This window comes from Ambystoma mexicanum, chromosome 6p, assembly GCF_040938575.1.
Source record: "Ambystoma mexicanum isolate Mex_15411 chromosome 6p, UKY_AmexF1_1, whole genome shotgun sequence".
Taxonomy (NCBI): Eukaryota; Metazoa; Chordata; class Amphibia; order Caudata; family Ambystomatidae; genus Ambystoma; species Ambystoma mexicanum.
Genome location: NC_090935.1, coordinates 826,949,122 through 826,961,775, shown reverse-complemented (window position 1 = coordinate 826,961,775; position 12,654 = coordinate 826,949,122). Strand labels below are relative to the sequence as shown.

Sequence of the window (12,654 nt, the reverse complement as noted above, 5' to 3'; positions counted from 1 at the left end):
ACTGGTAAGTAAGTTGTTTCTTCTACTGCTTCTGGCTTCACTTGGTACCCACACCCTTCCTCGATGAAAGAGTCTCTGGTCCGGCCACCCAATTAAGGAGCCCCTCTCGCTCCCGAGACCCAGGACTTTATAACCGCTCCTCGCCACGGTCTCCAACACGCTTCTTGCTGCGCAATCTCTGCAATTGGCTCACATGGTGCCTTCCGTTGCGCAGCCTCTGCACTTCAGAGTTTGGGGAAACGGGACCATCACACGATAAGCAGGTGAAATCTGCTGCAACAAAATCCTGGCGTCTTCTTCCTTCTGCTACTAAACTCCAGCCAAAGATCCAGCTCCTTCTAATTGCCTACGACTGAGGGGGCCTTTTATGCGTCTCAGGTTCCTTCAAGTGTGGGCTATTAGGCTTAATTACCTGACAACTACTACAGCTTAACCCTTCAGCCCTCTTCCTTGTCCCAGTACTTGTGTGATTATGGGACTTATAGTCCCCAACAAAAAAGTTAGTGCTTTTTAGTAACTTCTGGGATTTTTGGGTAGATGTATTTCCCCCAGAGTCATTTAAAGATGAATCATTAAAATGTGTTGTTACAGAGGAAGACAGTTTATTTAAGGAAATATTTATAAATTACTTTCCATTATACCTTTGGGAGTAGGGAGGATTTTTATCCTAGTGTGCATTGCATGGTCTTTCTGTTAAGTTTTGTAGGATGTATAACATGTGTGCCCAGAGCCCAGGTGTTATATGTGGTTCAGATACACCATAATGACAGTAAGCCATTACATGTTCTGGTTTTTTTTTTCTCAAAGGGTTCTCCCTTTTACAGCTCAAATACTTTGTCTCATCCCATCGAATATCCTCACCACCCTCGTCCTTGTCTCCTCCCAGGTGATCCTCCCGCATTACACCACCCCCAAGTTCAGGATTAGGAAGCGTCTGCCTTTCCCTGGCCACCTGGGAGGAGACTTTAAGCAGGGGTTTACTGAGGGATCCGTAGGATTCTTCTCGCTGTCCTTTGAATCCCGCCTTTTTCCTCTTCTTGTGTATTGTTTTTAAATGTATGCACGGTTTGGCTCCTCCCAATCTGCCCTTCTTGGTTTCGTGCTATATACCTACCTATTATCTTCGCTTCCAAAGTCTCTTTCTCTTAGTTACTCCTAAACCTCTTTGTGCGGTTTCGATCTTTCTCCTTACTGGCTGCTAGATTTTGGAATACTTTAACCCTCTCTGTTCGTTCTTAAACCTTTGTTTTCTTTCAGTTCCTCTGCCAAACCACATTTGTTGGCACCACACTTGGTCTCCCTCAGAGACAGTCAATAAAGACCAAGGGAAAGCAAAGAAAGAGGTGCAGAATACTGGAAAAAAGCCTGCGAGTGACTGTAGGCCACTCGGTAGGCAATCCGGTTTAGAGGAGAGGAATGGACTAAGCACCAGTGCCCTAAAGAGGCTAGGGGAGCCCTCCGTTATTGATGTTCTCTAACCCTGTTTGGTGTTAACAAAATAAACCTATTGTCAACTTCTACTTTGACTCAGGTCTTTCGTTCATCCCCCAGCTAGCACCCCTCAAACTGCCTGCCAATGTATCAAATCAATGCATTTTCGTAAACTAGTGTGCATTGTACAAGGAAACAACCTCCTGTAAACTTACAAGCTGCTCACTGATAAATCATGTTTTTTACACGTAGAAAAACAGTGCATTATGTCAAGGTCGTGCTGTATTGCACACATGTATGTGAAAAATAAGTACCACCAGGCCCATTCAAATTTTGCTGCGAAGATGCAAAGGGAAATATAGCAAAGTGCTCAAGACATACAATGCAGAAAAGCAGGAAGGCAGGATCCAAACCCAGGAATCCCCAAAACAGAGCTTGCTCTCAGCCACTTCACAGATGCACTTAAAAAAAAGATGTGTATGAGGACCCATGATTGCCTCCGAATCCAGTCTTGATCTACTGTTTATTCTGTATCCCACTGCAAAACTAACTGCGTCACTGTCATAGGTGTAGTTATGTTCTGATAACTGAGCCACAGCTGAAGGGGCCATTCCACGATTTGTGTTACTGGTATAAAAGAAATGGGCATAGCTGAAGTAGCATGACGTGAGCATCTCCATCATCATTGACCTATTCAAAGTCATCTCTGCAGATCCTGCTTCTGCATTCTGACCATAACACAGATAGTCCCTGCTTGTTGCCCACAGCCTCTCTGTAGTCCTTATCACTAGAGAGAGAAAGCAACTTTACAGCAAGGACTTAGGTCCCACACAAAACCGTAAGGAAGATCCTTTCCTCGAGCAGGAGGACAAAAAAAGTCCAGTTTCCCAACATGCACACAAACTCCCAAAATATTTACGTTTTCGCAGTGTTTTGTGTTCTATACACCCGGAACTGTTAAACAGCACACTGAAGACTTCAATCAAACAAAAGAGTGCCTGAGGTTTAGGAAAAGAACAGACCCGGCCATGGGGTGCATTTTCTCTTCACATATGGAATCTGAAGCATTCGCCTAGGCGAGGCCGGCCTTCCGACAGGGACGATCGCATGGGGTGCCATTAGCCCCTTGCCACGCCAGCTCGGAGGAGTCTTTCAAGGGCTCCCCGAGCTGGCGTCGTGGTAGAAGGTGTGGCAGGTGACCTATCGAAATTAAATGCACCCACTTCTTGTGCTGGCGCCGAGCTTTTCAGTGCTGGGGGGGCGGGGGGCGCATTTAATAACAATATGGGGCGGGGAGTTAAAAATAAGTGGCAGCCGCCTGCCCCCCCTCCCCCAAACGGCATTGACCAAGGGCGCATGGGGTGTGGAGGGGGAGATTTTTGTATCACAGTCCGGAGTGCTGCCGCTGCCAAGGATCGTCCTGAACCAGGGCCTCCAATCACACTTCACTCTTAAGTATCCCATATACTAGTAGCGCTCTACAAAACACCTGATAAACAAAGCGTAGAAACGGAGCAGGCACTATCTCACACAATAGCTACATTCCCTTGTGCACCAATCCTACCAACGTAAGCCTTGTCACTGCTGTTCTGAACAGCCTCCAGGGGTGCTTCACCTAACTAGCTCCTGCGTCAGCAAGTCACTCATGGATGTGTATGCTGGATCATGGGGAGCAGCGAGCTATTTGGCTGTGTCCAATTGCCTACCTGGATCTACTTTTAGCTGCCCCAGCCAATGGACACAAATGCACACACGGTGCTATCTATGATTGCTGTGAAGAAGTGCTAAGGTCACATTTATAAGTCATGTGATGCCCCTGGAGGTACCTTGTTTGCTTTTATGTGTTATGCCAGCACAGCATCAGAAGGTGATTGGGGGCAAAAGTCTGTGATTGCGTTAGGGAGTGGCGCAGTCTGGCCACTAGAATGCTGGGATGGGGGATATGCCACCAGTTGTAATCTCTCCGTAGCATATGTGTAGCAAGTAAGCAACTGTCTCGCGGTTTCTGTCTGGCGCTCTGTGAAGTGCATGCTTTTATGATATGGTGCTTGGGTCAGCCGCCAACTTTTGGAATGATTGTTTTTGGTTGATTGCATGTTACGTCGGGACAGCAACGGTTTTATTCCTTGCTCGTGTCCTTTTTACAGTTGCATCTCAATTCAATGCAAGAATACCTGGATCTGAGCGCTGCATTTTCATTTCTTTTATTACCCTGCACAATGGTATAAGCACATTCATCATATTTGCATTCTCAGTGGTTCCTTTTCTTATCGTTATTTAACAAGTCATGGGTAGTTAACTGTTTGGCATCGTTTTAAATCTGTAAGACTATTCGCAAGATGAAAATGTGTCCTTCTGCCCCCTTGAATTAGGAGAGACAATAGAAGATGCGGTTCGGAGGGAAGTGGAGGAGGAGAGTGGAGTCAAAGTTGGCCATGTCCAGTATGTCTCTTGCCAGCCGTGGCCAATGCCCACCTCTTTAATGATCGGCTGCTTGGCTGTTGCACTTTCTACAGAAATTAAAGTGGACAAGAATGAAATAGAAGAGGCGCGCTGGTTCACCAAAGATCAGGTCAAGTTCAATTTAATTTCCTGACATTTATTGCTGGCTCTCTGCATTGACTTTGTCATGCAACTGCAAACAAGTGTCTTCCTTCCCCCCTCCAGTCATTCCTTGCACGGACCAGCAGTGTGCATCCTAATGTAATCAGTGAATCTTTTGTTATCTGTTTTCAATCTTTGTTTTTGATATGAAATTGTATCTTAGAAATATCTTCCATCATCTTTACTTTAATTTATTTCTGAGGTTTGTTGCACCACTGTGGACACGTATCTGCAATATAATGTAAGAGGATTGATAAAAATGCTATCATTGGTTATCAGCATAACCTCCATTCGATGCATGCAGCAACCTGATTGTGGCTAGGAGAACACCACAACCTTGGTAAACAACTAATCGGGCAACTCTGGTGCGAACCCATTTCTGTAGACGCAGAATGTACACTCCATCCTGTAGCTCTAATGTATATTGCACAGCAGTTGAACACCTTTTGCTGGGTATCCCCAAGCACTGCACTATGCCACAATTTGCTCCTCTACATCCAAGTGCCCTGCGATCCAAGTGCCATTTGCTGCTCATCCCCTTCCTGCTCAGCCCCATGTCTTTTTGTCCGTATTATATTCTTTCATTTCTTTATTAGCACCCTGGTTGGAGGTAGCAGCCTATCAAATTTCTCAAAACTATGGATGAATCTTCCAATCGCATGCATCCTCCAACCTTCTTTACACTACTCAGATGCTCAATCGCACGGCTGCTCTCTTCCATGACCACCATTTACCTGGCCTCCTGTCTTCCTGCAAGCATGCCACATCCTTCCACTCGCCCTGGCCAGCCATGGAAATGGAAGTAAGGTTCCATTTCCACAGCGGTCATGTACATAACTTGCCACTGGTTGTTTTTTTTCTTCTACCCCACTATTAGCACCTTGGGGATAGCTCCGGGTGCGAATGGCTGTAAAACCCTCAGAAACAGGCTTCACCGGCCTGTGATAGCACTGAGGACCAATTTAAGGCACTTGCTTCACTCGGGGCTGTAACCTTTTTAATAGGCCATTACCAGTGGGTGTAGCCTGCCACTGAGTTTATTATGGGCAAAATGAAAAATGAGCAAGTTCCATAGAGTTCTAACAAACAAACTAGAGGGTTAATATTGGCTATATCAACGCACCGTTGAGGGCATAACATTGAAAAGGGACCTGTGAAAATTGCAGCGTTTCTTACAATGAAGACTGCAGGAAATGCACAAAATGTTGATCATAACTAATGTGAATTGTTTGTTTAATATAAAAAGTAATCCTATTGTTTTACATAGTGCATCATGCCTGACTCCTTCGCCTTCCAAGCACTATAAACAAAGATATTATTATTACCTAATAATTGTACTCAACTGTTGACATCAGAAGGATGGAGGGCTGAGTAGGCCTGGCTGGTATTGTGATGGTGTAAGAAGGAAGCTGATACAAAGGTGGCATGGTTTTGATTATAAACTTTTATTTGTGTAAATCAGTAAAGGTCCTCACTGTCCCTATCTGGTATGAGGGGGATCCTTGCCTCAAAACAAATGCTAAAAGACTCTGCCAGAATATCCATCAAATTAATCTCCGCTGTCCTGTGTCACAAATTTCTCTATCACTCACACTACAACTAAAAGATGAACTAACATAAAGTTCCTTCTTCAGGAGAATACCTCCCTTCTGCTTTTCGAATAGTATCCAAATGAATGTTCACTTGCAACAGAAATGCCAGGGGGAATGAATCCCTTCCCCTGGCTTGCAGGTTTCACCCAGTCTTTATGCAACTTTACCTCCAGGAGAATGGCTCCCTTCTCCTGGTGCAGATCTAGACAAACTAGATATATATATATATATATATATTTCTGAGGCTTGTGGAATCTGCTTAGATCACATGCTGTGCATAGGCCGACATCTAGTGGAAGCTGCGGAGTATTACAGTTTGTTTTACGAAACTCGAAAATGGGCGTCGACACAGGGCGTGCCAGTAATACTATCCCTAGTGTGACGTCCACTGTACCCAAGATCCCTCACGCGTCTAGGATCCTCAGATTGTTTTTTTCCGCCATACTGGTCAGAAGCATTTTGCAGAGTCCCCTGGCCTTAGCCATACTTTTGCTAAAATATCGATACATTTACATCCTTTCCCTACCCCAATGTCGAACTTCGACACTCGACGCCGGCTTGGAGAAGAATTAGACCGTCGGCTGCTGCACGACGGATTTGGGCCTCGGAAGGCCTCTGGCCTCGGCCCGGGCCTTGGAAGGCCTCTGGCCTCGGCCCTGCCCTGCAAGTAGGGAGAGTGGGGGGTTGGACATACTCTACACTCTTGGTATATAGGTACATCTTATACATTTCCTACACTTACCAGCCCGCTGCCTCAAGGTGCGTATGGAGGGTACCCCTTTTCAATTCTGCCCCAAGTGCAATCGAAATACCCTTGGGTCGACAGGCACGCCACGTGCAATCTCTGCTTGCCGAGGGACCACCCCGAGGTTAACTGCAGAGCGTGTAGTAGGTTTAAACCTAAGACACTTAAGGACCGTTCGACGAAGCGTTGGGCCGACCACGCCAGGCAGGCGGCCCTGGCGGCGGAGGGCGCCTTCAGCGATGGCAGCGACGCCGTGCTTTCGGACGGCGAGGACATTACGGCGTCTAAAGACAGCCGAGCGCAAGTCCCCGACCTCGGAAGGTCATCCGACAGGGCGGCTATGGGGAAGACCCCCGGCGACACAAGCGCTTCACACACCACTCACACAAAACACACGAAGTCCAACCGAGACTCGACGACGTCGAGGTCTCGGAAAGAGGCACATAGAGAACGGTCCGAATCAGTGTCCTCTGGGCGTTCTAGGCCGAGATCGCCTCATGACTCCAGGCAATCATCCACTCTTGCCAAGAGTGCCTCGCTCCCTAAGCTAACGGAAGTTCGATCGTCGGAGGACAAAGACGACTTCCACCCCCAGGCCGCTCTCCAGGAGTCGGAGCCTGCAGACAAGATCAGCGCGGCCCCACGTTCGAAGGACAGGGACTCTACCCCCGATCCTCGACGCCAGGCGTCGAAAACCTCCAGAACCACAAAGGGACAGGGAAAACACTCTTTCACTCACGGGGAGGGGGGAAAACAGCAGAAGAAGCAGCCACTGCACTCTTCCACACCTGTAAAACACTCCACTCCTCTTAAACAGACATACAAGCCCAAGTCTGCTGCTAGTTCTAAAACCAGCAAGTCTACTCAGGATAAGTCTCCTAGACTTTCTGAGAGAGTCATTCCCAGTTCCAAAGAATGGTCGAGTGATGACATAGATAGGGTCATGTCAAGGATGTCTTCTTTGGCAGACTTTTATGATAAAAATCCAGACCATTTCCTTTCATATAATCCACAAGGGTCTACTCCCTCAGGCTCTAATGATCCTATCCCCCCGAGTAAGAAGCCCCGGTTTGAGACACCTATGAGGTCTTCGGACCCCTTCGATGTACAACCATACTCACGGCCATACTCACAGTATCAAGGAGAGACTTCCTTTGGTGAGGACCAAGAATTTGGCCTGGTACAAGAGCAAACCGGGACGGGCTACTATGGGGATGATGAGGACCAAGAAGAGGAAGACCCTGAAACCTACATAGTAGATTCCCCAGTAGAGAAGGAAGCCCCGGTTACCGACTCCCCTGTCGGTAACCAACCCCTCCTGAACGAGGTTCTCGCACGAGCAGCAGAACATTTCCATATTGACACCCACGGTGTCCAGGAGGAGAGGGACTTCGCCGAGGAGTTAGTGGGAGAAAGAAGGCCTGTTGCCCAGACCATCCCTATCCTTAAGTCTATTCAGCGAAGAAAAGACCCGTCCCTGGTGAACCCGAACCTCACCAGAGCAGTCAATCCCAGAGTTGAAAAACCTTTCAGGGCAGCCCAGTCTGACCCTCTCTATATAAGAGGACATCTGAGCCAGACTCCCTGGTTGTCACTAACACTCGTAAGAGGGCTGGAACACCCTTGTTATCGTCCGAAGCTCCTCCAGACAAGGAGAGCAAAACACTATATGGTTTCGGCAGGAAAGTAGCCTCAACGTCCGCCTATCAGGCAAGGATTGCAAACTCCACCACCCTGTTGGCCAGCTACAACTGCCATCAGTGGGAAGAAGTCGCGGCACTCATAGCCTCTGCACCAGAACCCTTAAAGGGCCAGTTAGCACGAATTTCAGCAGAGGGTAGAGCCGTGTCTGGTTGCATTTTAAAAGCAACTTTTGACGCCGCGGACAACGCAGGCAGATTGATAGCAGAAGGTACTGTTATCAAGAGACATGCATGGTTACGGCAGTCTGGTTTTAAGGCAGAAACCCAGGCATCATTGTTGGACAAACCGGTGGAAGCCGATCTGTTGTTTGGTAAGGCGGTCGAGGATGCGTTGAAGAATGCCAAGGACGAATATGAGACACTCAAATCCCTTGGCCAACTAACCAATAAACCCCCTAACCAGAGGGGGAATGGAAATTTTCGTTGCCCACGTGGCCAAAATTCCCAGAGAGGATCAAACTATTCCCAGGGGCAGGGTACACAGTGGAACAACAGCCAACAGTCTACCCAGGGTTACGGCAGGGGTAATAGGAGAGGACGTGGTAAAGGCAGAGGCAGCCCCAGTAGAGGAGGCGGCACGCCTGCACCAAAGCAGTGACGCTCAGTTCAGGGTCCCTTCTCACGCAACCCCAGTAGGGGGGACACATTTCCAACTTCACCCAGGCTTGGGAAGGGATCACATCAGACAGATGGGTGCTGTCAACAGTATCCGCAGGGTACTGTATAGAACTACTGCAGCGTCCCCGGAACCATCCCCACGACAAAGAGTACACTCTTTAGAACATCAGAAGATTCTCCTCGAGGAGATCGCCAATCTGCTAGCAAAGGACGCGATAGAACTCGTCCCGGGACACCAGGTAAACAAGGGTATTTATTCAACTTACCTCCTTGTGCCAAAAAAAGATTTGACAATGCGCCCAGTATTGGACTTATGGCCTGCCAACAAGTATGTCAAGTCCCAAAAGTTTCGAATGACTACGCTACAAGAGGTAACCCCCCTCCTAAAAAAGGGGGATTACATGGCAACCTTGGATATGAAAGATGCCTATTTCCATGTTCCCAGCGCACAGAAGGTCCTTGCGCTTCAAGGTGGACAGTCGGCACTACCAGTTCAAGGTACTGCCCTTCGGGATAGCTTTGGCACCAAGGGTATTCACCAAGGTACTGGCGGTGGCGGCTGCACACCTACGCAGGGAGGCAATCCCGGTGTACCCTTATCTGGACAACTGACTCATAACGGGGGAAACCCCAGTAATTTGCAGGACAAACATTCAAAAGACTATCGACCTCCTCCACGAATTAGGCTTCTCAATCAACCAGAAAAAGTCAAGCCTGGTGCCAAGCACCTCCAAACAGTTCCTAGGAGCAATCCTAGATACTCAAGAGGGGTTGACATTTCCTTCAGAGGAAAGAATTCGGAATATACTACTGCAAATTCCGCAATATCAGTCCGGTCACCAAATAACGGTACGCAAAGCAATGCGCTTGCTGGGCATGATGGCGTCATGTATTTACCTGGTCCCCCACGCGCGCCTGCGCATGCGTCCCATGCAGGAATGGTTGGCGAAACAGTGGTCTCAGGCAAGTGGTCAGTGGGACGATCTAGTGGTCGTTTCACCAACACTGGTACAAAGCCTTCACTGGTGGACAAGGGAGAATCTTGCACAGGGGAAACCCTTTTACGATCCCGAAGTACAGGCAGTAGTCACTACCAATGCATGCCTGACGGGGTGGGGAGCTCACCATCTCCACCACACAGCTCAGGGTCTCTGGTCTCCCTCAGTGGCCAAGAACCACATCAACCTGCTAGAGCTTCTGGTAGTATTCAGAGCGCTTCAAGCGTTCAAGCCCTACCTACTAAACCTGTCAGTGCAAATCTGGACAGACAGCACGACAGCCATGTTCTACCTGAACAAGCAAGGAGGGACTCGTTCGCCAAATCTGTCCAAGCTTGCCCAGAAAATCTGGATATGGGCACTCAGACGGAACATCTTCCTGTCATCACAACATGTTCCAGGGGAGCTCAATTCCCTAGCGGATGCTCTGAGCAGAGACTCCCTCCCAGAGGAACACGAATGGGTTCTACACAGAGAGGTCATAGAAGATATCTTCTCTAAGTGGGGTTTCCCCACTATAGACTTATTCGCCATAAGCGAAAACAGACGTTGCCCAGGATTTGCATCCAGGTTCCCCCAACCAGACTCCCAGGGGAACGCCCTGTGGATGAACTGATCAGGGATGTTTGCGTATGCTTTTCCACCAACTCCTCTCATCAGGAAGGTGGTCAACAAGATGAACAGAGAGTCGATGACGCTCGTCCTAGTTGCTCCCATGTGGGCAAGACAACCGTGGTTCCCACACTTACGCAGGATGGCGGTGTGCGAGCCCATCAAACTTCCGGCTTGGTACAACCTACTGTCCCAGCACCAAGGTCAAACAGTGCATCAGCAACCCAACTCAATGAACCTGGCAGCATGGCTCCTGAGGTCATAGAGTTTGGACATCTCAATTTACCACAGAGGTGTATGGACATCCTAAAAGAATCTAGGAAACCTAACACAAGGCACTGCTACTTTGACAAGTGGAAGAGATTTGTTATCTGGTGCCAGAGTAAACAAATCAACCCAGTTGATTGCACTCCTTCCACTATTGTTACATACATGCTCCAACTGCTGGATGCAGGACTGGTTTTTAACTCACTGAAAGTACACCTGGCAGCCCTGTCGGCATACACCACTTCCCATAACAAGGTCTTGTGGTGGAAAGTACCAGTAGTTAAAGCCTTCATGGAAGGAGTAAAGAGACTTCACCCTCCTATTTCAAGCCCACCACCAGGGTGGGACCTTAATGTGGTGCTATCAAAGCTCATGGGCCCCCTTTTGAGCCCATGCATAAAAGCAGTCTCAAACACCTGACTTATAAAACGGCCTTCTTAGTAGCTATTACTTCTATAAGAAGGGTCAGTGAAATTCAGGCTCTGTCAGTGCAGGATCCCTTCTTTACTGTCCATAAAGACAAACTGGTTTTACGCACACACCCTAGGTTCTCACCTAAGTTTATATCTAAATTTCACGTAAACCAGTCCATCGAGCTTCCGGCTTTCTTCCAGGACCCTCAAAGCTCGGCTAAGGTGAGACTACACACCCTAGATGTGCGTAGGGCCGTCCTCTACTATGTAAATAAAACCAGACCGCTAAAGAAAACAGATCAGCTGTTTGTCTCCGTAGCTACAGGCAGAGAGGGGGATCGCGTCTCTAAAGGTGCCATCTCGAAGTGGATTATTAACTGTATCCAGCTGTGTTACTCACTCTCTGAAAAGACTCTGCCTTTCACGCCAAGAGCCCACTCTACAAGAGGCATTGGGGCTACTCTGGCTTTCATTGCAAATGTACCCCTTGACAAAATTTGCAAAGCAGCTACTTGAAGCTCTATTCACACTTTTACTCAGCATTACTGCATTGACACCCATTCCGAGGCAGATACACAAGTGGGACAAGCGGTTCTAAGACACTTATTTGCTCATGACCCTTCTCACATCCCACCTCCTTCTTCAGGTACTGCTCGCTAATCTATGCACAGCATGTGATCTAAGCAGATTCCACAAGCCTCAGAAGGGATACATTACTCACCGTAATCGTATTTCTGATCCTTGTATCTGCTTAGATTCACATGCGACCCACCCTTCCTCCCCTCTGAGAGAAGGCGCATGGTTGCTTGTAGTCTTACCTTTCTATCTATCTGCTTGGATTACCTGTACTCACGCTACTCCTCATGCTACCTCATGTCAGAAAAAATACAATCTGAGGATCCTAGACGCGTGAGGGATCTTGGGTACAGTGGACGTCACACTAGGCATAGTATTACTGGCACGCCCTGTGTCGACGCCCATTTTCGAGTTTCGAAAAACAAACTGTAATACTTGGCAACTTCCACTAGATGTCGGCCTATGCACAGCATGTGAATCTAAGCAGATACAAGCATCAGAAATACGATTACAGTGAGTAATGTATCATATATATATATATAACTTCGCTCCCCCTGGACGAATCCTCACCAAACTTTGCAATATATGGCCCTCTCGGGATTTTTTTCCAAAGTTTGGTGAGGATTCGTCCAGGGGGGGGAAAGTTAAAGTGGGGGTCCTAAAATTTCTTTTTTTCCCATAGCTTGAATGGGAAAAAAATTTTGCTCGCGCCTACAGCCCAACTGCTGGACGGATTTTCACCAAATTTGGACCAGGAGCAGCAGCTTGGTCCCGAAAGTGTGCTTTTGCAAATTTGGTGAAAATCCGTCCAGTAGTTTTTTTTAAAAATGACCAAAAAGTAGGTAAAAAAAAAATGATATCTGTGTTCGCTTCACGGACACACTTCCCTGTTCGCTCCGCGGACAGGACAAGGATTGGGCAAGCGGGTTGCGTCGTGTCCACGGACATGTTACGTGCTTTCCCATTGGCTGCACTGCAGCGTGCAGTGCGTCGTATTTTCGAGACGCCCGCCATCTTTGTTTGTGGTTTGCGGTGAGAGCCCGGCTAGTAAGTGTCTTCCTTCCGTTCCCCCCACCCCCACTCATGCCCGTGTCT

At 48.0% G+C, this 12,654-nt stretch overlaps 1 protein-coding gene across 2 annotated transcripts in view; it reads left to right on the top strand.

The window, feature by feature from the left end:
* NUDT12 (nudix hydrolase 12) overlaps positions 1–12,654 on the top strand; it is a 273,377-nt gene that overhangs the window by 210,953 nt on the left and 49,770 nt on the right. For both annotated transcript variants that reach the window (XM_069625469.1, XM_069625468.1), the window contains exon 6: positions 3,804–4,003. In XM_069625469.1, coding sequence (XP_069481570.1) covers positions 3,804–4,003 — 200 coding nt within the window. The remainder of the gene's footprint in view (positions 1–3,803; positions 4,004–12,654) is intronic.